The sequence below is a fragment of the Pteronotus mesoamericanus genome, unplaced genomic scaffold, assembly GCF_021234165.1.
Source record: "Pteronotus mesoamericanus isolate MK-2021 breed Mesoamerican mustached bat unplaced genomic scaffold, CSHL_Meso_final contig_164, whole genome shotgun sequence".
NCBI classification, from domain to species: domain Eukaryota; kingdom Metazoa; phylum Chordata; class Mammalia; order Chiroptera; family Mormoopidae; genus Pteronotus; species Pteronotus mesoamericanus.
Window position 1 is genome coordinate 26,890,112 of NW_026555065.1, and position 25,980 is coordinate 26,916,091.

The following is a 25,980-nucleotide window of genomic DNA, read 5'->3' on the forward strand; positions in this document are numbered from 1 at the left end:
GGTTTCATACCCGTAGGCTCTTTCAAGCTCGAAGCGGGGCACAAGTGTAGCTGAAAACCTCGGATAATTTCCATTCCCAAAGCTCCGCGCGCCCGGTCGTCCCTTTTCAGGCCACACTGGCAAATACCTCGCGATCCGCAGCCCTGCTGCCCGGCGTCGCACTACCCTGGCTTCTGCCAGGCCTTCTGCACTATCTTTATATGTGAGGGCCGATTTCCCGCAGACATCATTGTTATGATGGCTCATTTAATCAAACTGTTTAATTGCTCTGGTAATCACTATCATCATCACAGGTGCTCAATCATTCATCATTTTTGGAGGGCTTTATTGACCTCCGGAGCTTATTCCCCAGCCCTGCTAAAACAGGGCCAAATTTCTCCGGCTCCTCTTGGAGTCTGCAGGCTGCGATCTAAGCCCAGTTGAGCGTAGCCCGAAAGAAGCTTACAGTGAAGCAGAGACGGCGGAAAGGGGGACATAAATAAATAAATAAATAAATAGCCCATCCGCCTTTCTCTCGCTCATTCTCTCTGTCCCCCCTCCTTCAACCTCCCCCTTACACACACACACACACGCACGCACGCACGCGCACACACGCACACACTTTATTCTCACTGCGCCCTCCATGCCCCGGGAAGTCAAGTCAAAGCCGCACGGTGGACATGCTACTTTCTACTTTCCATAATGGGTTCAAAGTTGGAGAGGGAAGCGGCTGTTGAGGAACAGTCTGTTTTCGATTCTCTGAGCGGGGGACCAGAAACGCAAGCGCGAGTGAGGAGTTGGGAAGAGGGCTAGCTCCGAGCGCAAGGCCAGGCTGCAGGGCTGCCGGTAGCCGAAGGGGCGGCGGGGTCTGCTGAGTTGCGCGCGCTGAGTGACCGTAGCTCCGCCCCCATCTCGGGCTCCGGGTGATTGACGCACGGCCGCCTGGAAACCCAAGGCGCGGAGGTGCAGTTCGAACTCCGTGCAGCGCCGGCCAACGATTGGGCGACACACTGGCCAGAACTACCTTTTACACAAACAACTTGGGATAGTTACCTTTCCTCTCCTGCACTCTCCTCCTTTTCCTTTTTGGAAAAGTTCATTCCGAGTCGACCCTATCTTCCCGATCCCACGAAACTGCCCAGTGTAATTAACACAGCCATCAGCCGTTGTTACCGCGCTGAAGCCTCTGCGCCCCCGGTAACCACAACAAAGCTGGGCGGGGAGTGCCGGTCAATCCTCCTCGCTTGACATCCTCTCTCTCCCTCTCTTTCTTCCGTGCTCCCCAGCTCTAAGTGAGATCCAGTTTAAAGGGGCGCGCGCGCGCGCGCGCGCGCGGACAAACACACACACACACACCCCTTGGCGAAATCAAACATCAAACACCTAAACGACTCCCTCCCCATTTCCTCCCACCCGATTCCGCCGAGGCCCCCAAAGACACTCCAGGGTGGCCCTTGTCCGCAACGCTTGGAGAAAATGCTCTCTGAGTTAAGCTGGTTTCTTCTTGTCCTGGAAAAAATGAACGCTGACAAAGGTCCTGGATCTGCACAGGGAAGAAAGTACCACTTAAAAGAAAAAGGAAAAAAAAAAACCAAAACACATCAAGCCCGGCGGTGGTACCTTCTGCAGAGCCTGCTGCCCTTGGATATAAGCAGAAAGCCTTCGGGCCGCGGTACTCGGCTGGCTGAAGAGTAGGGGCCCGCAGAATTAAAAGGAACAAAAGCAAGAGCGCCATGCCAAACGTCCCCAACACGACCCCGTTAAGGCATGAGCCTGGAGTGATGGGAAAATAAACTAGAAGTAAGTTTCTTTTTTAAAAAAATTAAAAGATCTGAGGCTGTACCGTACTTTCCCTGTGGTTTTCTGCAGTTTTCCTCTCTGCACTCTCCCTGTCCTCTTCTTCATATTATCTCTCTCTCTCTCCCTCGCTCTCCCTCTCCTCTCTCACGCGCGCGCGCGCGCGCGTACATAAACTCTCTCGCTCTCTCTCTCTCTCCCCCCTCCCCTCTTCCCCCCACCCTTTCCCACCCCCAGCCGTCCCCGCGGAGGAGCAGGCTTGCTGATTTGCTCGGGTTTGCTCGGCTCCTGCCTCCCCTCCCCCTCCCGCCCCCCCAGCCTGGGCAGTCCGACCGCACTAGCTGCATATCAGAGGCTCGGCGCGGCGCGCTCCTCCTCGCTCCCGCTCCCCACTCCCGGGATGTGTCTCCGCCGTACGACGGGCTATGGCCACCACGACTTCCGGGTTCCGTCATTTCGTTCTCCCGCCGCCGACCCGCGCCGCCAAACTGAGGCTCTTCTATAAGCCAGGCAGCAGCCAACCTGCCAACACCTACTGACACTCACTCATCTCCCAGAGAGAGAAAGAGAGCGTGAGAGAGCGAGCGCGAGAGAGCGAGCACGAGTGAGAGCGAGCGAGCGAGAGAGAGAGGGAGAGACAAAAATACCTACCAGGAAAGGGGGGGAAGAAAGTCCAATTTTTGCAAACTATTCTTTTTTTTCTTGATTCCCCCACCCCTGCTTTCTTTGACCGATACTTTAAAGAGAGAGGAGCATATTATAGATACTGCGGGGGCAAAGCTAAGAGAGGGGGGAGGGGGGAGGAAAAATTCAAGAAGCAGAAACCCCTCGCGGAGTTTTACTGGAAGAAAAAAAAAGGGTCTGAAAGATTCCTCCTCTTCATCATCATCAACCATCATTCATTCACTACCTTGACATTCCGGGCTTTGATTGACAGCTGGAGTGGCAAAAAGCCATGAAACACGACAGTTCGGTTACATGTGGGCTGCTGACGGGCCGCTCGTAACCTTCAGTTCGGGGGCTTGACAATTTTTTTTTCTTCTTTTCCTTTTTTTTTTTTTTTTTCCAACTGAGGGGAAGAGAAGAGAAAGAGGGGGAAAGGAGGACCGAAGAGGAGGAGGAGGGGAGGGGGGAGGAGGAGGAGGTGGAGGAGGAGGAGGAAGATCAGGAGGAGGAGAAAGAAGAGGAAAAAAGAGAAAAAGAAGAAATATCACAGGAAAAAAAAAAAACTCTTCGTTGTCTTGCCTGGGCTTTTTTATTTTTTCTCTTCCCTAAAAAATAACATATTGGAGAATTGGGAGAAGTTTCCTTGGTTTGGACAAAAAAAAAAAAAAAAAAAAGGAATCTTCAGCCTAGATCACTTTCTTATCCGGACTGGGATATTAAATATACGACACATCCAGGAGTTTATTGGAGCGCAGACTGATGGCGCAAAGGGTAGGTTTAAATCTCCAACACTTACCTAGATATAAATCCTCTCCTAAGAGGGGCCTGTCCCGATGCTTCCTCTCCCTTCAACGCTGCTGCTGCTGCTCGCTGCTTGATGATGGCGGCCAGTATTTTAAAAAATAGCAGCAAAATTATTCATCGGCTTCTTTCCCCCCCGTGCCTCTGCGTGTGTGCGAGTGTGTGTGCGTGCGTGTGTGCGTGTCTGGACGCGCGTGTTCCAGCGCTGTGCGAGCGGGCGGGCGGCGAGTGCGTGTGAGTGGTGTGTGTGTGTGTGTGTGTGCAATTGTTACACGCTTTCGCCTCGCTCCAGCTTTTACCCCAAGCAGCGCGATTCCCCCGGTTCTCCTGCTGCCGCCGCTGCCGCCGCTGCTCCCGCGGCTCTGGGCGGGCACCGGCTGCGTAGGAGCCGCCGCCGGGGCCGCCGCTGGGGCCGCGCTGCCGCAGCCGCTGCGCCGCCGCCTAGACTAGCCTGGGCTGCTTGTTTTGTCTCTGAAATTGACAAGGACGCAGGGAATCAGCTGCTAAATAATGTTTCTGGTAACTTTCACGTTATTCCCCCCCACCCCCACCCTCAGCTCCCTGCCCCCGGGGAGGCACTGGCCCCAGTCTTCCCTTGTCCTCGGCGTTCTCTCCTGATTATTAACGTTTTTCTTCTCTTTATTTTGTTTCATTTCGCCTTTTGATTTATTGGATCCTTTGGAGGAGGCGAAGGGGGGTTAGGGGTGGGATCCGGGGCTTCCTCCTCACACTAACTCCACTTCTCCCTCGGTTGGCTCGCTGGGGTTCGGCTGCCTCCGGCCTGAGCGGGACCTCCCGGCACCCCCTGGGTCCCCGGCCTCACCGCCCCCTCGCCCTGCTCTGAAGGCTGCTCCTGGTTCAGACTTTTTCATTTTAAAATTTAGAAACATTTTCCCCAACTTTCAACTCTGTCGTTTCGGCTGGTTTGGTTTCTGTGTGTTCAACTCGTGCTCGGTACTTTTCTCCTTTCTGACTTTGTTTTTATTTTTATTTTCTCTCTTCTCTCTCTCTGTCTCCCACCCCCACCCCCACCCCTTGCCTCCCCCCTCCTCTCTCTCATCTTCCCTTTGGGTTGTTCTCCCTCTCTCATCTCTATTCCTTTCCCACTTCTCTTCTGGCTCTTTCTCCTTGCTTCTTTTTCTATTTCCCCTCTGCTTTCCTCGCTCTCTCTTACCTCCTGCGCCCCTCTCCCCTTTGCCGGGCTCTGACAGTACGATGAGCTGCCCCATTACGGCGGGATGGACGGAGTAGGGGTGCCTGCTTCCATGTACGGAGACCCTCACGCGCCGCGGCCGATCCCTCCGGTTCACCACCTGAACCACGGGCCGCCGCTCCACGCCACGCAGCACTACGGCGCGCACGCCCCGCACCCCAATGTCATGCCGGCCAGCATGGGATCCGCTGTCAACGACGCTTTGAAGCGGGACAAGGACGCGATCTATGGGTAACCCCCACCCCCACCCCTGACCCGGCATACTTTTTGTCAGTGTGAGTTCGAATGTGTGTTTGTCTCGGGGGGGGGGGGGATGGAGGAGATGGACGACTAAGTGGGGAGTTACTTCTGCTTGGGGAAGGGGGAACTGCTCGCCTTAAGAAAGGGCAGTGCAGGGAGCCTGTTCTTCTGCCCCTTGACTGTAAGTCCCTAGAAGGTATGGCTTCCTCCACCCCCAAGGCCCTGTCACTCCGGACCCCACAACCCGGAATTACTGAGTCTTCAGACTCTTGCCAGGGCCTTCTCCCCAAGGACGGGATTCCTGGCCAAAGGACGCAGAGCTGGTCCTTCCAGGCGCCCTAACAGAGGCCTTGACGAAGGAGAAAGTTTCCTGCCGATGAGGAGCAACTTTTTTTTTTTTTTTTCCTTCTCTTGTGTTTCCTACGGAGAGTCTGGGAGTCACTAAATACAGCTTGAGCTGGGATCAGGGCTGCTTCTGTCGGCCAGGAAGTCCTAATCACCCACTTCTTAATTCTCTGTAAATAAAGGGGGCAGACCTTGAAGTGCAGCCGGGTGGAAGGGGCTGCCGCTTGCAAAAGCGGCTCTTGGGGGGAGTGAGGGAGCTGGCTGGAAATTATTTTATATTCTGAGAGCACTCGGGAAAGGAATGGAGCTGCACAGTCCAAACGCAGACCCCTCGGGCTCTCCCAGCTGAGGGTAGGTGGGGAAGGCTGCGGGATGCCGAGGGGAGGGGGCAGTCCGTCAACAGCACTTGAGCCTGAAGCCAGAGGCCGCGAGCATCCCGAAGTGTAGCTAAACCGCCGGAGGAACACAAAGGGCAGACGCGCACGCACACTTCCAAGTTTTAGCACTCGATTTATTTATTTTTGCCTACTGGAGAAATGTGTCTTTGGGAGGAAGCTCTTGGGCGTTTAAGACTCCTATTATTTGGGCCCCCACACCCAGCCTTTACTAGAAGTAGAGCAAACAAGTTTAAAAGGCAAGGAGGTGGAGGGGTTAGAAGAGCCTTCTCCCCGATTTCGGAAATATCACCTCGGGTGTGTGTGAAGCTGAAGGCTCTGGCTGAAATGCCCACTGAAATGTGGGGTCAAGGCAATTTTTTTTTTTTTTTTTAAATTTCACAGAGTGTTCCTTTCTTGGGAGGTCAGGGCTGGGTTTCAGGGCTTGGTTCGGCGGCCTCTGTAGCCTGGGGAGTGGGTCTGGATCCACTCCAGGCTCCAGACTGCCTGAACTTCTTGGACGTTTCATTACGTTCCAACTGAGGCTCTTTTTACTTGGCGGGCTAAAGGGTCCAGGGGCTTCTCCCAGCAGATCCGAGGGACTCCTGAGCTGGGGGAAAGAGCCAGGCCGTTTTTCCTTTCTGTTTCTGGCCCAGGCTCGGCTGGCTGAGGAAGGGTTGTAAAGTGTGTTGCGTGCCTGTTGTGTTAAAGAAGGAATCCGAACCCTCCAAACTTGTTGATTACAGTTCTTGCTCCTTCCCCTCTGCACCCCGTCTCCGTGTGTGTGTCTCTGCTTGGCGCTGCCCGTTAGGCACCCGTTGTTTCCTCTGTTAGCTCTGGTCTTTGAGAAGTGCGAGCTGGCGACCTGCACTCCCCGGGAACCCGGAGTGGCCGGCGGAGACGTCTGCTCCTCCGACTCCTTCAACGAGGACATCGCGGTCTTCGCCAAGCAGGTCCAACCTTCTTGACCCACTCACCCTTCGGGAGCCCCATCACCCCCTCCCCTTCCCTCTGAGCTTTACATGAAAGAGGAGGAAAAGGCAGGGACACCCGATCTGTTCCTCCGGCCCAGTCCGCGCTCTGCGCCTCCTCCCCATCCCTGAGCCTGGAGGCGAATTGGAAGCGGAGATAAATATGGGTGTTTGTTTTCCCCCCCAGCCAGGAATACAGGGGCTCGACCCTCGAATTAAAATTGACCTGCTCCTAATCTGGGGCTTGGCCTTTTCCCCCGCCTGCAGCTACTAGAACAAGAATTGGGGACAAGGGCTGTTAGGGACCCGAAAGTGCCCTGGAGGGAAGGAAGCTGGGCGCCTCTCCGGGCGGTCCGCGCCGGGTGCAGAGGTGAGGGAGGCTGAGAGGCTTGGCCCCCTTGGACGACAGGATAAGGGAGTACTGGGGTCCAGAGCGCAGCCCTGAGTTCCTGGCTACAGTTCAGCGGTTCCAGGGACCCCTTAATGGGGCCAGGACCAGAAGGCCCTGAATGTTTTTCAGCTGACCCCACTAATTTAAGGCACTAGCTTGTTTCAGGTAGTATTTTACCAAAGTCCCTCTCCTCTTCTCTGTCTCTGCCCTTCCCGCCACCAGCCCCACTCACACACTAGTAGGTGACAGGTTTTTTTTTTTTTTTCTTTTCCTTTTAAATGGAGTGATAATTCATGCTGACTTGCCCTGCTTCTTATAGGTTCGTGCCGAAAAGCCACTTTTTTCCTCAAATCCAGAGCTGGACAATTTGGTAAGGCTCACTGTTTCTTGTCTTTCTCCAATCTGGGCCCCCTCCCTTGCCCAAAAGCATCCACTTTCTCCCCGAGCTCCGGGGAGTTTGAGCAAACCCTTCCTTCGAAGCTCTAGTGGGACAGGGAGGAAGGGACTTGCTTAGAACCCCCGCCAGGGACATGGCAGTGAGGGGCGGGATGGTCGTCCGGTAGAGCCGAGCCCGGGGAGGCAAACAGCGGAGACGCAGCGCCGGGCGCGCGAGGAGGGGACGAGTCCCAGGTCTCGGCCCCGGGAGTGAGACGAGTGAGCTATTTCCTCTGTTTGCTGGGGCAGGCGTTGGAGCCCCGGGCAGCTAACCCGAAAGAAACGAGGCTCGGCGGAGGGTGGGCCGGGGAGTCGGGGGGTGAGTGAGGGGCAGGCCGGCGCAGGCCACTTTTAGGTGCGATTCTTTTGCTAATTTGCACGATTTCAATATTAAAAGTACTTAAATCCGCTTTCAAAGGCCCTGCTTCACCATTCATCTTGAGTATTTCCTTCTTTAGTAAGGACGGATTTCGCTGGGTGTGCGCTTCTAAAAAGCTTTCTCTCTCCTGAGAAGCGACTTAAAAAAAAAAAAAAAAAAAAAATTGGCCTGAGGTCGAGGAAGGGGACGGTTAAAGAGGGCTCAGGCGGAGAAAGCAGGCCTGGCCCTAGGAAAGCCGTCCTTACACAGACATAGCTTACTGAACACCAGGAGCAAAGATATTAAATGCTTCGGCTCAAGTTGAGTCAGATTCCTAGCCCGTGGTCAATGAGGCAGAGCTGATCAGTAATCACTTGGTTTTTCTGACGATTTCTCCAAGGGTGGGTTTTGCCTGGTCATTTGCCTGTTTCTTCTCCTCAGCCCAATTCCCTCACCACCCCCACCCCCAAGTCACAGTCTTAACTCCACACTCTAAACTTTTCTTTCAGATGATACAAGCAATACAAGTACTAAGGTTTCATCTTTTGGAGTTAGAAAAGGTAAGCAGGAAATGGCGCTCCCCACTCTCATGTAGACTTCCCTCTCGCCTAGTTGTGTTGGGATGTTTTGTTTTGGTTGTTTTTTTTTTTTAGCAAACCTCCAGTCTAAGGGATTGAACACCTGGAGATTTTAAGCAGCACGTTCCCAAGTTCTTCTTTCAAATTGTTCCTCAACCCAGGGTCTCAGAGGATGGGTGAATTAGGACAGCCCTGCTTTTCAAAGCACTCCCCCCACCCCTTTATTTCCCCAGGCATTCAGGATTATTTTAAAATGCAGCAAACCATTTGTGTTGCTGGACATTCAGCCTGCTTGTATCTCTATTAGCTCAGCTCACCCTCAGCTCTAAGCGTGCATTAGGTGCAAGCAGAGGGAATCATACATGCTGGGGTGCCTTTACATTACTCTGCAGCTCAGTCATTTTCCCCTGGAAACATGCAAACCTCATAGCTTGTTGAATCGCAAATACTAATGCTGTCCCCAGTTCCAGCGTTCTAACATTTTGATGTTATCATCACAGCGGATTTTCCTCCCTGGACTCCCAGTCTAGACCCAGTGATTTCCAGTTCTGTTTCGTCTGTCTTCATTGTAACTTGTTGCTCAGGGAAGTCTCTGGAGGATAATATCTGCTGCAACAATTACCCTATTGTTTCCTCGACTTCAACTATTATACCCATTAATTAGTCTTTGCTTGGAAGACATAGCACTGTTGCTCTTTCCAAATGTAACCTTGCAACCTGATATTTTTTCCCTTTAAAAAAATGAAACAAAACAAAAACAACAACAACCTGAGCTGAGCTCTCCATCATAAACCTCCTTCTAGGTCCACGAACTGTGCGATAACTTCTGTCACCGGTACATTAGCTGTTTGAAGGGGAAAATGCCCATAGACCTCGTCATTGATGAAAGAGATGGCAGCTCCAAGTCAGATCACGAAGAACTTTCAGGCTCCTCCACAAATCTCGCTGACCATGTAAGTCTGTGAGCCTTTGGCATTCTTTTAAGCCCAGTGGGCAAAGGATTTCCTTTCTTTTCTTTTTGTAAAACTTGTTGTAACATCTAGTCCCACTGACTTAGCTTTCTTTTTAAATGATTTGGTCTCTTTGGAGGTCTTCTCCCTTTCTTAGTAACTCTGCCATGCTCTTCCTCTTCATTTCCCCTTTCTTAGAGCTCCCTCCTTATTTATGTTGAGAACCGAGGGAGAAAAAAACCCTTAGGGAGTTGATAGAGTGATTTGTGCTCTTAATGTGTAAAGTTTCCTGGATTTGGTGACTTGAGTGTTAGCAAATTGTCTGTTTGATATGGTGACCGCTGCCTTTTCTGCTTTCTCAACTCTGTGCAATCAGTGCAGCAGGGAGAGAGAGAGAGAGGCAAGACAGCTAGCTGGACAGGACCGGGGAGAGGAGGCTGAAGGAAAAGAGAGAAATGGGGAGGGGGACTGATTTCTCTGTCTCTCACAGAGATGACAGTCCTGAGAGTTATTGGCACTCTTGCAGTGCATTCAAAAAGCAAAGGAGTGAACACTTTACAATTCTCAGAGCTTTGGCTCTATAGAAACTTATTGCCAGAATATGGACTTATTGCCAAATGCCTGAAGCATCTTCATAATAAAAGACAGTAACCTTGATGAAACAATTATTAACAATGTATTTCAGAAAGCTGAAGGAAATTGTGATTGAGTAACCACAGGTTAGTGGCTGAATTTTAACACTTAAACAGCTCGTGAATGAAGATGAAACTGTAGTAAGGAACACTGTGAATGTCAGGCCAGGAAGGGAGATTTCTTTCTATTCTCCCTGTTTTTAATCCTATTTTGGAACTGATCTAGTAAGTCTGATGCTTAAAAAAAAAAGCATATGTAGTGAGACTGAAAATTTGAAAAAGAAGCAAGGAGAAGAAGGATTGCAGCTGGTAGGAAAGGCAAGAGTGGCGAGGTTAAAGAGGGGGTGTGAACAACAGTGTATTTATAGGAACTCAAGCCTGGTTGTCTATAGAATGCATTCAATCGAACTCACAACCTAAAGAATATAGGCTGTAGTCTAATAACTCGGTGGCTGAAATAGTAATTTAACACTCTGTGGAGTTAAACAGGCATTGAAGCTTGAAGGCTGTTTGTATCACCACCGCCACCACGACCCTCCTAATTCCTGAGTGTTAACAGGAAGGAGTTGAGATGCCTTAAGAATAAACTTTCTGTGAGGTTCTCCATCCCCCTTCCCACTCCCCAAAATTTTGAAAATATGCAGTCATAGATTTTAATTCTCAGCCCCTGTGCTGTACAGAAAGACAGTCTAATGACAAAAGTTTAAAAAGGGAAAGAAAAGAAAATCTTGGTTCTGGATATCTAGTTCTGAGAGAGTATAAATACTATGGCATTGAAAGATCTTGTGCCTGTCTATACTCTTGGCTTTTCCCATCAGGATGGGGGAAAACTTCGGGAGATCCTTTGTATGTTGAGTATATTAACTGAGATCAAAAGGGTTCAGCAGTAGCTATGGAGAGTTTATTTGCGGATATGTAGCCTTCAGATGTGCAGTTGTGGTCCACGACGTATGACACTACCTTAGGAATATTTGTGGTGGTGGTTGTTGTTGTTGTTGTTGTTGATGTTATTTATTTATTTCCATTTTTCATTGCTTCCTGTTTCTAAATTCATATGCATTTTACATTATTGGGGCAATGGGAAGGAATCTACTTGCTTAGTTTGTAGAATGAGAGGTTCACAGTTGTCTACAGCCGAAGAGCTTTTCTTGTGACATTTCTAGGGGTCTTGACTACTTGGTTTTCCAGAACAGTTTCTTGGCAACTGTTTTTCAGGTGGATGTATAGAACTAGAACATGCCAATGTTTACATAAAAGAGAAAAGATAAACTAAACTGTTTAGAATGTTAGCTGATAAAAAAGACCAATTTATGGAACTATTGTACGATTTAAATCACACTCAAGAAGGAAGTTGTACCTAAGAGGATAATGCTTTAATAACTTAACAATCACCATCTTTGGATAAAAAAGTCAACTGTAACATGTATTGCTCCTCTGCCAGGCCCCCAATCAAGTAGATATGACAACTGATTTATTCTGAACTCATGAGGGCTTACCACTTCATTGGGCGTCAGAATTTAAAGCCTTTTATTTCCTAGAGATCTGAACTATAACATTCTGACTTTAGCCCCCTGCTATTTGTTTTGAAAGGAAGCAATAATTTGTTCCACCAGCACACTGGGTGGAAAATGGCGAGGTTTGCCACAGACTTGAATTTTATGCAGGAGGTGAGAGAAAACCTTGGAGAGTTTTCACCATTTCTGACACTTTTGTACCAGAGGTGTATTGATTGCATTCATTTCCAGGCCTCTCTCTACAAAGCGAATTCTCATGCCTCTTTCACAAGCAGGATCTCCCTCACCCCCCAGCCACAAAAGAGAAAATACCACAGAACCACTACCTGAAAAGTGGTCTGAGTGGGACATTTTCAGCATATAAATGTGCCCAATTTGAATCTCCAGGTTTATTTTTTCATTTGCTTTGATATGCATATTTAATACATTGCCCCAGGCTGGATCTCATTTGGTGCACACTGGTGCAGGGGTGATGAGGAGCCACTTCAGAAGGACCAAGAGTGTGTTGTTTTCTCTGTTTTATCTGTTGGCCCACTGTTCTGATCTACTGTGCTTCCTCGTGGTTTTATTTGCACATGAAATGCTGAGAACATTTCAACTTATTGGCTATGAATAATGACAGCTAAAAAAGAAGTGTAGTTTAATTTGTTGTGTGCCAGGGTTTCTCTTGTGGAGGTGACAGTTTGTGACAGCTGTTTGACACCCCCAAAACACATACACCTCTATCCTTATTAAGTGGAATCAAGCGACTGTGTGTGTGTGTGTGTGTGTGTGTGTGTGTTTAAGGAGGGGAGTGGGCAAGGAGAGAAAAGAATAAGTATGTAATTCTGTGTAGTGGAAAGCAGACAGAGAAGCATCAAGAGCAAACTATTAAGTACTAGAATAGCTTTCACTTTTCTTATTAAAAATTTTGAAAATACAAATGGATAAAGTGATTGTTATAAATATCTTGAAAGCAAGTTTTTTTGGCAGACTTTTAAGAATGAGTTTATATGATATAGTATTAGCAAATCAGGCTGTTGTCATGCTGATTTCACATTCCATGATTTTATATAAATTAATATGATATAACATGGATGCATTAAAAGAAGGCAACCATAATGTCTTACCTTCCATGTTACATTCAGTAAAGACACTGAATTTGTTCATTTATTACTGACATCTGCAAGATGGGCATAGTGGTAAAAGGAAGTTTGGAATTAAATAGAAAATACACTTTGCAACATTGGCTACTCTCTTATTTTGTTTAATAAATTCATAATGAATGCTTATATTTTCAATATTATATTCATAAGAGTAATCGCTCTATAGGTAGGAAACAGCTATTAGAGTATTCTTTAGAATATTGGGGAGAAAAAAACTATGATTGTAAAAGGAAATAGAATTCTATTTTTTAGCTGCAGTTCATGTTAAGTTTCCCAGACATTCAGATTTATCATGTTTAAAATAAACATGTCAAGAAACCAATTCTTTAAAAAAAAAAAAAGTTCCGACTTGAGAACTCTTGGGGAATAATCATGCTTTTTCTAGTCCGTAGTATTTCTGAATAATAGGTGATATTCACATTATCTACTTTACATAATTTTAGGTCAAGTCTTTAGATCTAGCACAGATAAATGAAAGCTATCTTTATATGAACATATAAAGATATTACATAGCTTTAGATCAGTTTAGACAAGGAAATAAATTTGTTGGAAATACATTCTTTGAGCTAAGCTGTACACACTTTGCCTGAAGTGTGTACAATTATACTGTTATTTCTAATTAATGTTCATAAGGAGCTACATTTTATTTTTTGGACAAATTAGGCAAAGGAAAGAAACAGCTGTATTAACAGTTCATGATATATGCCTTAAAATTGACTGGCTCTGATAATACGACTAATAAAAGAAAAAAATTTTAATTTTTATGTTGAAAGCTGCAATTTAAAGTGAAAATACGCTGTTTTCTTTTGCATCCCTGAATATGTCAACTTAATTTGTGTCACTACAGTTTTAAGAAATGGGTTAAATCAGAGGGGAGAATCCCCAGAACCTTGCTCCTGAAAGAATACGGGCAAGTGTCTTCAGATAAATTCTTTTATTTCCTGAAAAATTGAGGGGAGTAGACAGTGAGGGATTGATCTATAGAATATCAAGGCAGAAATATGGGATGTGAGAATATTAATTATTTGAATGATTTTTTCTTTTGTCAGATAGTTTCTTCTTTCTCGTGTAAGCTTAGGCCTTACAGTGTGTTACCTCAGCCCTCTGGGGGTCTGTTCCGGGAAAGTTCTACCTCTCCGCTCTGTTGACCAACTCCAGCAGACATAGCTGAGGGCATGGGTTTGCTGTTATTGTTGTTGCATAGTTTCTAGTGGTTAATAGCTTTTCTGTCAGTTTCCCTGTCTTGAATAATTATATTATTTAAATCATTGAGGTTGTGCAGTTAGAATATGTTGTCCTTGTAACTGTGATAAGATGAAATTAAACAAAGATGCACTTGACAGCCACAAGCATTCCCTATCAAAGTTGCAATAGTTTTCAAATTTTTTTTTATTTTTTTCAGACTGATAGTCTATGGAATATTGAAACAATTCAAAACTATAGGAGACATTATAACATGACATTACACCAAAAACACAAGAAATTTTTGTCTTCTCTATAAGTTGCTCCATTAAGTGGAGGAATCATTTGCAAAGAGTACTTGCCACTTCTGTGAGAGCCACTCACATATTAATTCCCAAAGCTTAATAGAGGGGTGGAGACAAGGAAGGACCTGGCTTTGTTTATATTTTAAAGATCAAGTCCATGTCTGAAAGCACACAAGCTCTTCCTGAGTTCTTATGTCAACTTTAGAAAAACAAAGTGAAATTTTCAATGTTTTCAAAACCTACAATTGACATTTTAAAGTTTTGTACGCTTGACTGCCTTATTATAGGAGCCTTCATCTTATTTTATTTTTTAAAAGGATTTTATTTATTTTTAGAGAGAGGGGAAGGGAGGGAGAAAAAGGAAACATCAATGGGTGAGAGAAGAATTGATTGGTTGCCTCTCGCACGCCCCCAACCGGGGACCTGGCCCACTACCCAAGCATGTGCCCTGACCAGGAACCAAACAGGCGACCTTTCTTTTTTTGGCTCACAGGCTGGCTCTCAGTCCACTGAGCCACACCAGTCAGGGCTCATCTTATTTAAAAAAATAATAATAATTGTTGCATAATATCAAAGAAGTTAAAACATCATAAAGTTGTAGGAAATGTGTTAACAGTATTAATTATGTGTACTGATACAAGCACATAAGCCTTTGTTATTTAAATGTATGGTGTCAGATTAGTTTTGCGCACTCCATTTGCTGATTAAAATATCTTTATATATGTAGACTATCCACCTACGAGCACAGATTCTGAATTTCTCTACTGTATTTTCCAAGTTCATATATAAATTTTGACTCTGTTATATATCATGTTTTTATTATGTAGGATCTAGAAAATTAAATGCTATTTTAAAGTATTTTTAATTCTAGAAATAAGAGGCGAAAGTGACCTAAGGGATTATCTTGCCTAACTTCTCAGCTTTAAAGAGATAAAGGAAACAATTTCCAGGGAAATAAACTGTATCGCTTGCTTAAGTTTACATGGCCAGTTAGAGGCGGCAGCCCAGGGCCTTCATTCCAATCTAATGCTCTCTCTCCTAACTACATCCATTGACTCACCTTTTCATTTGGGGTCTGAGATGAGTTTCAGATTATTTTAGATAAAACTTGTGTGTAGTATGGCTTTTTTTCCCTTTACTGAAGCCTAATAACATTTTACTTCCCCACTCAGTTTTGAATTTATTTAGAAACCCTCATACATTTCCTAAATTGTCTCTTTGGGTGGAAGAACCATGAGCTGTGTGGAATCATTTAAATGCGGAAATATCACCAATTCACCAGGACTTATTAAAGAGTACCCTATAGGCAGGTCCCCCAAAGAAATGCCCTAATGGTTTAAAATGTTAAAATTTCCACCATATCTGCAACCTCAACAAAAGAGGTGCACATATGATTTTCTTCCTATGCCTGGAGACCCTCGTCCTCTCTCGGCTCTTTCCTAGATTTAGCAAAATTCAATGATGGTGCTAAATCAATCTTTTTTTTTTTTTTAACTTTCAAGGGAGAAAACACTGGCAGAATTGTGTTTTCTAGGGAAAGCTGTGTGTAAATGAGAAACAGAAGAGAGCCAGCAGAGTGATCTCCTGTGGCCCTGCTCCTACAAGCTCTCCCCATCTTGTCTCCTGCTTTTATATTAATTACAACTTGCATTATCAGCTGTGAGTCTGTAGCCCAGCAAATAGAAAATACTGCCCCTGGAGACCTAGCTTCTTGTATCTATTTTCCATCTCCTTCTATTGTGCTCCACTCAGTATTCACTGCTTTTCTCCTGCTAACACCGCTCTTTAACGCAATTACATAAGAGCAAGGAGAGTACCATATTTGACTCCCAATTATTAAAGCCACTGGGAATAGAAACACGTTCACTCCTTGCCCGTGGGTGTCTTTATGATACTTTTGGCTGGAGAACAGGACATATATTGTGGAATCCATATACCTGAATACTCACCCACATGCATACACACAGAAAGCATTTCTCTTTATTTTTCTTCATATGTCATGAGTTTTACATGCTTTCATATGCCTCTTTGGTTTTAAGATTCACTAAACTTCTGCATGTAACGTGGCAGAAAGCCAGGCCGTTATTCTTGAAGGATGTAAACTTGGAAACTATCTAGGGAGGGAAAAGAAGAAGGAGTTGTGATATAAACAAAGATTTCAATTTAAGAAAAGAAAAAACAGTGTTATGGGAGTACATTTTATCCGCCCATATAGGTTGCAATTTTTTCTAAAGGATTTTATTTATTTATTTTTAGAGAGGGGAAGGGAGGGGGAAAGAGAGAGAAAAATCAATGTGTGGTTGCTTCTCGCGCGCCCCCTGCTGGAGACCTGGTCCGCAACCCAGGCATGTGCCCTGACTAGGAATCAAACTGGCGACCCTTCAGTTCTCTGGCCAGCACTCAATCCAGTAAGCCACACCAGCCAGGGCCTAGGTTATAATTTTTTTATGACCAAGGAGATTATCAATATATGTCTTGGTATATGATCAAGTGCCCATAGTAGAACTGAATATAGACAACTCCTCAGGTAACTCCTCAGCCTTGAAACCCCAGAGGGGTTTATCTGTTTTTCCTTCTTTCAAGTTGGATGAATATCACAATACTCCTTAGTTTGTGTCAGTCTCTCAAACTAGATCATAATACTTGAGACACTCTATGGAAATAAACATCTGAGGGAGAAAAGAGGGAAGAGACAGAGATGTGGTGGGTTAGATAGTGAACTTAAGCCAAGCTCAGGTCTGGGCTGAAAAGCAAAGACCCAGCTCATTTGGAGGAACCAGCTGTTCTCAAAGTAATATTTGCTTATGTGGCTTATTTTTCACTTCTTTACTTTAAAAAAACACCTCCTCCAGAAAACCACTGAAAGAAATAAACCAAATTATAAATTAATGAGGTCTGACTTTAAACTCAGTACAAGTTTCACTGATAGGAGCAAACCAGTACTCTCAGTTGCAGGAAGTCTTTGTGGGTGATCCCTTCAAATCACTGTAGTGTCCAACCAGAAAGCCTAGCTCCAGCTTCATTTGAACGATTATGTAATAGCTATTGGGTGACATTTGCCTTAAAACATAGTTGAGGTGTTAGTGGTTAATTACTGTAATTTTCATGAGGGGTAAGGAGCTTTTATAGCAGCCGGCTTAATAAAAAGCCTGCAGTGCATAAAATTAATATCACTTGCTGTGTACTCTGCAAAGTTTAGTAGGTGGATGTGTTGCAGCTATTGCATTTTCTAAAAGAAGCCTCTAGCCAATGTTGTTGCAGGACCAGACTCGCACCATGCTGTTGTTTCTTTCCTTATCTCTCTCTCTCTCTCTCTCTCTCTCTTCCATATAATTCTTCCAGCTCTTTATCTGATTACCATCCGGCAAACAGCTGACATAAAAAGGATGAAAAGCTTGAAGAGCCCCTATATTCTGTTTGCCTTTAGGTTGAAACTATTGGAGTGGTTTCTAACTTAGATGTAAAAGAGAGATCGCATGCACAACTTTGTCTTAACACCGGCAACAGAGATCCTCGGTTTTCATGTTATTCTATGCGACTTCATTCCCTAATCTACTTTCTAAAACATATCTTTATTTTAGAGATCTTTACTTGTGCGGCACTAACAGTTACAGAATTCCTGCTTGGGGTTTTCACTTTGAATCAATTGCTTGCCCGATGGCAGTGCCAGTAGCCTTCTTCGACATAGGTATTGTTAATCCGTAGAGCTTTAGGTCATTTCATCACCTATCAGAAATGCTAAATATTAATTTACAATCAGTTTGCAGCAGATCTGTACAGGAAAAAAAAGTAAGATTTTTTTGGCTGTTGTTCCAAATAAGAATAGTCCCCTATTTTGTCTCACCTTGTTTTTAAATGTTATTTTGGTAAATTGTATGTTCTATATGTACATCATAGAGTTGATGTTGAAGAAAATGATAGGCTGATTTTTTTCTGGATAAACTATATATAATGACAGTACTGCAAGATTGCTTTCAGATGGTCAAGATGTTTGCCTGTTTCCTATAGGCATGTTGGTCTGTCTGAATCCTTACCAAATATTGCAAGAAGAAATAATATACTTTGAGAGATTGATGTTGTTTTTAAAAAAATCCCCCCCAAAGAATCCCTCCCCTCAAGAATTTACTTGCCATTAGGTCCGTGGTCCTAGTTGAAGTCATTGCATACAGGTGACAAGTGTACAGCTCTGGCCTTAAGGCTGGTGTATTTCATGTGCTGTTCCTACTCTCTGTTTCTGCCAGAGGAAATTCCATCTCTTGCCTGCCTTCATGTGGTGCTGATAAAGTCCTTCCTGTACATTAGAATTCCTGTTTTCCTTTAAGCAACAGCAGAGTATTGGGAATGATCAGGAAAGGGGAGGAGGAACAGGAGGAGAATACACTCAGCAAAGTGGCATGAGCTATAACTCTGAGTCTGCCTCGCTTGTCCTTTGAACAAGTAGTTCTTCCAGGAGAAAGCACTGCTCTGAATTTAAAGCTTCCATGGAGCTCATGTGAAAGTCCTATCTGGTTTCTTAGATGGCTAACAGTTCATAGTTGTTTCATTTTGTTGTTGTTGTTTGTGCAAATTAAACCAGACTTGATTATTTATTAGGCATGGATGCAGTGATTAATATCATTATGTCTTTTGGTGGTATAATCAGTTGATGACAATTTTGAGAGTTCAGCTAGGATGTTTTAGGGCAATGCATTTGAAAGGTGCAAAGAGCTGTCTCATACATTCTTGTCTGTGGGATTTTTTTAAAAAGAGAGTCACAGACTTTGTAGATGTTAATGTTCTGAAGTAGTTAATAACCAAGAGCCTTGGGATCTATTTTGTGGAAGAATGTGCCCTAATTAAGATGGCAAGAGGAAAAATGACATTTAGATTTTTCAGTAGGCTTTTTTCCTAACTTTAAAAATTAACTTTATTGAGGCATAGTTTGTGTGAAATAAAAATGCAGCCATTTTAATGGTCTATGTCAACTCTCTTTAACAAATATATAGATTGATGTAACCACCACCTCATCAAGGTTCTAGAGCATCTTTTTTTTTTCCTTTTTGGTACCTATTGCTGAAAAGACAACATACTGTAACATGTCATCGATAGATACCTAGTTCCACAAATACTAATATGTACACATTTTGTCTCTCTTCCACACCTTTTTTCTTGGCTCCGCATTTGTGGCTGAAATGGTAACTGTGGAAAAATTTCTTGGAATTTTGACATCAGAATCCTGCATCTTGGCGAGATCATGATGATGCCACCTCCACCCACTCAGCAGGCACCCCGGGACCCTCCAGTGGGGGTCATGCTTCCCAGAGTGGAGACAACAGCAGTGAGCAAGGTAAAAGGTCAAGCATTTTCCTTGTGCTAAGTAGGCATGACTAAAATAACTTCAATATTTTATGACATCAGTACATCTGCCTCCCTGTAAACAGGAGGATGGCAGGTTAGGGAGCACAGCTGCTATTGAGGGAGACAATATTACCTCTCTTCAAAAAAAAAACTTACATTACTTAAAAAGAATTAAAGTGAGATGCGTAGTCTTTAAGTAGGCATCACACTAACAATAGTTTTGTTCTGCCAATACTTTTACACACTCGGTTATCTACACTGACGTGTGTGTGAGGAGAATGGCAGAGCTCCTTTGTAGTTATGGGCTGAGGTTTTAAGTGTTACCGTAAACACTGTATTTTGTTGGTGATGCCCCCTGTAAGAGTTCTCTATGATCAAGTAATAATGCCTCTAAAGCACAGAGGATGCAAAAATCTGTTCTTTTTAGCTCCAGAAGTACTGCACGAATTTTATAAGGAATCTTATCTTGGGAATACAGACTTTGAAATTCTTAGGTTATTTGCTTCCACTCAGCAGATACGGTGACTTTTGTTACAAGCCCTAAAAATTAGTATAATCAGAGGGCAAGGGGGATGTGAAATGTGCATGACAAGGAAGCCTAGTGTAATTTGGAGTAAATTTTACTATTTAAAAACTCACCTATTGTACCGAGAGCAATTATATATTGGTAGGGATGACTCTTCTATGGCTAAAATGATAATTTAAAGGAAGATGCATTACTGAATGTGGGCCAGGAAAGTGTATAGATTTTACTTTTTAATATTTTACATTAGATGGTGTCTGATCTCCTAGGTCTATTTCATCTCTATTATGACTGTGTTTATGGCCACAATATTTAAGTATTAGACAGTCTTCCAAGTAGAGGACAGTTTAAGAGCTTGAGCTGTAGGCATATATGCCATCTAAAAGACGGTGGTTGACGCAGGGTGAGTGCCTTCACTCTTCCGAGTTTCTGGCCATGATTTTGGATTCCCGGTATTCTAGAAAAGTCTAGGAAAATGTCCTGTCTGGGATGCCATTAACTTGAACGAGTCCAAATTAGAATCTGGGTTTATGCAAGTTGCAACTGACATAGATATTAATACGATGAGATGATACACTGTGGAAGAACTTGCGAGTCATATCTGTTGAGGCTTTATATACTGTTTTTATTGGGCCGGTTAGATTGTATATAAGACAAGTAAACTATAAGGCAATTTGAAGATGACATGTATGTAAATTCAATGGCTCTTCGTTGCAATGGCTTAATTATAGTTCTGTGTCATGGTGATGGACCGACTTCTCAGTGTGGTTAAATCTGGAAAGCTTTCTATGACTCTACCCTCCCTACCACCCCAACTGCTACCGACATAAGGGATGAAATGTATCTATTAATAAAAAACAAACCACCCTAAACATTGTATAAAGAGGGGGAAAGGAGAAGCAGACTTAATGGTCTAATGAGGCTATCTTCCAAAGACTTGTGTGTGAGGCTTGCTTTGACCTTTCACTTTGCTCAGGAGCTCAGAGCTTCATTTTTCACATTCTTGCAATTACGTTAACGCTTCAAGCATTTCTGACTCCAAGTCAGCTAGCAACACCAGGCATAACTCAACACTGTGAGTTTTTCTCCTCTCTGTAGATTCATTAACAGGTCACCGAGGTCCCAACTGAAATTTAAAACTGACTGGTTCTGTTGGGTTGGTTGAGTTATGGCAGCGGAGATAGCAGGAAGGGACCAGGGACGGGAGAGGGGAGAGAGAAGACCCTGGGGTTGGGAGCAGGGAATAGTTGTGGCTATGAACAAGGCATGGACTTCTGTCATCTTGGTGAGTTTAGTTTTGCTGTTGTTGTAGTTGTTTTAGCCAAGAAAGAGGAAAACCTCTGAGACTGATACACTGGTAAAAACAATACGCACAAACCTCTGCGTTGTGAGTAGCTGCACCCACTTATCCAATGTTGAAGGATTTGATCCCTGTAGGATTTTGTTCCTTTAATCATATCTTTATAGGATTAAAGAATGGACATGGTAGCTTATGTGAATGAGTACTAGGAAGTCAGTTGTTTTACTGTATTAAAATGTAAGGGACAAAAAAAGTTAGGATTCCCATAAAATGGAGAATTTTTTGGCATGGAGAATTTCTTACCTGGCTTCCCACATCAGTGGTTCCAAAACACATATTTAAGGGTATTCTATTTTTTACAGTAGACTCTACATTTTGAAGGCCAGTCTCAAGTGTATTATGTCATACTTGTGCCCCTATTAGTCTTCTAAGCATGTTTTCAGACATTTTGATATTTTGTCCCACCGAATTGTCCAGAGTAGCTTTCTGTGGGAAAGATTAATTATCTGCTTCAGGGCAAAGTCAACAAAGATATTGACTGAATCACATATGCTTATCCTAGGTTAAATCTCAGGGTTGATGTATAATGGAAAACCTAAGAGGGAAATTTATGTTCTGAGTATTAAATATGTTATAATATTACATTGGAAACCAAGTTTCTAGTTTAGAAAAGAGTTTTCTTGCGTATTCAGAATTTATTAGCACAAAAGGCATATGGAAAACTGTAAAATGATTCAGTTTCAAAACAAATTATGATAAACAGAAAAAATAGGGATGAATTGTACTAAATACAGTGTTTTCATACACATTTTAAATTAAACTTTAATAGCCATATGCTATAAAACAATACATGCATTTATGTTGCTTTATAATTTTTGTGAATATTTTTACTAAAATGATTCATACAAAATTTTACTTTGGAACGTAAAAATACCTCATTTTATGACTCAATAGTGAAAGAGCTACAGTTACACAGGTGAAAGGTCATCTTTTCCTTCTTAGTGTTTGTGTAACAAAGTGAAAGGAGGAAAAAAATCAGATTTTTAAAATCTTGTAAGAAACAAACTTAGTAAAATGTAAAACCTGACTCTACTGTATCTTTCAAACAGCACAAGCCTACCAGTAACCTATATAAATATGAACCAGACTTTCATTCACTCTGATTTCTTTTTTTTCTAAAAGCATCCAAAGGGAGGGAGTTTGTCTTATTAGTCATTTTAGAATGAAGAAAGAAATCTGGTTTTTCAGGGATAGAATTAGGGTGCAGACTGGTGGCTCAGTGGAAGTAACTGGCCCTCTTTGTATCTGGCTTCCCATCAGTAAAATGGGGCTTGATAATAAAGCTTGGGGTCCCTAATTCTGTACCTGCTGAGTCAAAAGCTGCTTTGTATTTCATTGTGTGTTTTGCCAGAGTAAAGACTAGGAAGCAGCCCCCTTGTTCACAGAGCACTTTGAGAGCCTTAGATGAAAGGCACAATATATGTACAAGTATTATTATTATTGATGGGTTTGTGTAACTCCCATTAACGCTGATGGGAGTTACGCATGTGAATTGGCAAGAGAATAGACCCCTCAGTGTTTAGAGCACATGAAATTTACATTTTTTCCAGTGCTGTAATTGAGATGTTGACAAATTGGAGAATATTGATGAGCCTTTGTTTTAAGTATTTCGTGCCAAGTTTGTTTTATTTTTCCTGGTTTGAACAATGGTATGGGTTCAGCAGCAATGAATAAAAAGGGTAGAGTAAAGATAACTTTGTATTTCAATATTTTGATGTGCCAATATGAAATGAATTGTCTTAGGCAAATGGAATATGCTGTTTTAATCATTAGCTATGCATGAAAGAAAAATTGATGTTGACATCTTTGCTGTAAAATCGTTGTAATGGGGCCTTCCTTACAATTCATTTTTGTAAAATTCATTTTGTACATTTTGCAGCAATTGAACAATCCCTGCACTGTGAATAGGCAGGATTCCCAGAAATACCGAGACAGTTGGCCCAGTAACTGCTGAGCTCACACTGCACACCACACGCACGTTAACCATGCTGTTGCCAGACCCAGTTTAACCTAAATGCATTCTCCTTCTAGCATCTATATGTCTCTAATCTTTCCGGACACAGGGCTGTACAAGCCAGGAGAGTTCCTTTCAACTCTGCCACCTGCCAAACCCCTCTACTGATGTCCCTATCTATCACTCAGACAATGAGACTAGAATTCCGTCGTTAGATATTTATTTATTTTCCAGTTCTTTAGCAATCATGGTGTTGAAACCTAAAAATACCCCCTTTATATTGGATATAAGTATTTATAGATAAGCAAACGTCTAAAGTAGTCTTACATGTTTGAGTTCGTAATGCATGCTATCGTTATGAAAGAGCATTCTCCTCCACCAAAATATTCCAGTTATATATTTGAAAGGGGTGGGGGGGGAATCTCAAACCTGTTTACAGTGGGTCCTGAATATGTTCTACTAGAATTTCTTATTCAGTCTAGGAAAACTCTGTCAATGGAATGTTTTCATAGTGGCGGCAGTCTCTTTAAAATAACCCTAAATACAATATGACAGATGCCATCTGGCATAATCTTTTGCTAGTTGCTTTTAACTTTTATTTTTCCTAGAGCTAAGTTCATCCAAAACTGGTCACTTACTGTTAAAATAAATGCAATGACATTTCTTTCTCTTCCTGTTCTCTTAATTGTATCAAAAAATTCTCTGAGAATGTAATTGATAATTGAACATTGCCATTGAAGAAGCTGTTGTATACAGAATATGTATGTTGCATTTTCATTCTCTCTTCATCCCCCGACCAAAAAATAAATAAATAAATAAGATCAAAAAGTATATCATCCTTTAACCATCAGCAAACATCAGAATAATTTCTGTTGATTTTCTCAGGACTTTGTAAAATAGTAACCATTAGAAATAAAATGAAACTCTTCTAATAAATAAATGCTCTAGGAGCATGTAATGGTGCCCATAAATGCTTAAAAGCTTTCTATAATTGCTGTTAATTTTGAGTAATTTCTTCCTATATGTATCAACTTACTTGAAAAACCCAGAGTTGGGATTTCTAGATTTTTTTTTAACTTAGTCATATAAAGGGATGTCTCCTGGTGCCAGTTAGAGTTTAATTTAGAGTAGTAATTAAACTTGAATACTGCCTCATAAACAAAAGATAAACAATAAACCAGCCACGTTCCCTGCTGTTTCATAGCTTTCTTTCCCAGATGTTTTAGCCTGATAATTTTTACACAGTGAACTACCTAACATGGAGTTTTGTGGACAGAGGTTGAGAATGAGGTTTTTTCTTTCTTTTTTTTTTTTTTTTTTTTTAGTAATCCTTTTTTCCCCTCTAAAAAGCAAGATGCACAAGATTTCCCCCTACTTAGATTTTTTTGAGAAATTCTGATAAAATAAATACTTAACGCAGATGTACTTAAAGATAACTCTAATTCTTTTTCTAAGATACCGTTTATTTTTTTTTTCTTCCAAGCTAATCTTGTCATGAATGTGTTTGACACTTAGACAGTAAAATCTTGATAACAAGTCAGGGAGAGAGGAGCTTGACAATGGACAGTTTTTCTTCTCACCCTTTCCCCTGCTTTCCACCCCTCTGCGTTCTTCCCCACAGCCAGCGTCACTTCAGGCCAGTACTCTGCCTTGGGTTACAAGGGTTTCTCTGTCCAGTTCTGGACCCTTCCACTGTCAGCCATGATCTTTCTAATTGTCAGGTACTAGTCGGCCGTTCAATGCAGAAGCCATGTTATTTTCACTGGGTGGGGTAATTACTGAAAGCTGAGAATAGCTGCACTAAAGACAGAGGGATACTTTCATGATCCCATTAGCATAAGAGTGGGTAAATTATTCATGCCAAGTGAGGATTCTATGGGGAAAAGTATAGTTAATGCACATAGTTTTTAAATGTATCCCTTTCTGCTCTGAGACTAAATTCTTGTTGGAATCAGTTCTCAGACATTTACGGGAAAGCTCTGGTGGCGTGTTAGATGCAGTTCATCTCTCTCTGTTTGCAGCGCTCTCAATAGAGACCATCTGGCAAAGATCCAAAAGGTGATTAAACAAAATGATCAGCTCTTGTTGCTGTGTTACATGTCCAATACTCCGGATTAAAAAACATGACCCACGACAGTCAAGCTCACGTCATGCCGCTCCCCCTTCCCCCTCCCCTTTCCGTATAAGAATTCAGATGGTCCACAAATGTGTGTGCCATCTTTGTGTCCTTATGGCCCATAATCATGAACAGGTTGCGCAAATGGCTCTTTCTGTAGCACTGTCTGTTCCAGCAGCATAGAAGCATTTCATATTAATTGGGTCAGTCTAATATTCATATTGACATGGGGAAAGATTACTAAAATTTATTCTTATAGCAGACAATGAATATGTGTGCTTTCTGCCATGAGGGAAGTGAAATCTGACAACTGTCTTGTGCAACTGATTAATTTTTCTTGAAACTGGAGAAAATCAAAGCACGGAAAACTGCCATTCTCTGAAAACAGTGCACAACCCTTTGTAACTAAACAAAATGGATTGGGTGGGGGAGCTTTGGGGGAGCTTGTGGAAATGAGCTCTGGTTTTAACACCATAATCAGGGATGAATTTACAGTGCCATTCAGAGGAGTCCTCCCTCCCCATAAACAAGCTGATAATCACAGGGAAGCTGACTTCCAATTAGCTCTTCCTTCCCTCACATGGATCAGGGTGTTTATATGTCCTCCTTAAGCTTTGATATGTCACTACAGAGTTGATACATCTCATGTCACATTCAAAAGTTTGGAAATAAAATGTTTTATTGTGAGGAAACCCTGCTAATAAACAAGGTAATTTTCAACCAATCATTTCACGATTGAGTTAAGGTAAAAATGCCAAGATTTGTGACTAAGAGACAGATGTATCTTATCTTTGGGGGTTTGCACCAAATGCCA

The 25,980-nt window shown here is 43.1% G+C and overlaps 1 protein-coding gene across 6 annotated transcripts in view; it reads left to right on the forward strand.

Moving 5' to 3' along the window:
* Positions 1-2,926: 2,926 nt before the first annotated feature.
* Positions 2,927-25,980, forward strand: part of MEIS2 (Meis homeobox 2) — a 197,827-nt gene continuing 174,773 nt past the window's right edge. For 2 of the 6 annotated variants that reach the window (XM_054565605.1, XM_054565607.1), the window contains exons 1-7: positions 2,927-3,213; positions 4,455-4,687; positions 6,227-6,368; positions 7,097-7,147; positions 8,080-8,130; positions 8,952-9,101; positions 19,088-19,202. In XM_054565605.1, the coding sequence (XP_054421580.1) occupies positions 3,202-3,213; positions 4,455-4,687; positions 6,227-6,368; positions 7,097-7,147; positions 8,080-8,130; positions 8,952-9,101; positions 19,088-19,202 (754 nt within the window). In that variant the 5' untranslated portion in view covers positions 2,927-3,201. Of the gene's footprint in view, positions 3,214-3,277; positions 3,763-4,454; positions 4,688-6,226; positions 6,369-7,096; positions 7,148-8,079; positions 8,131-8,951; positions 9,102-19,087; positions 19,203-25,980 lie in introns of those variants that run through there. The other 4 variants (XM_054565606.1, XM_054565608.1, XM_054565610.1 and 1 more) reach the window with 3 other exon arrangements.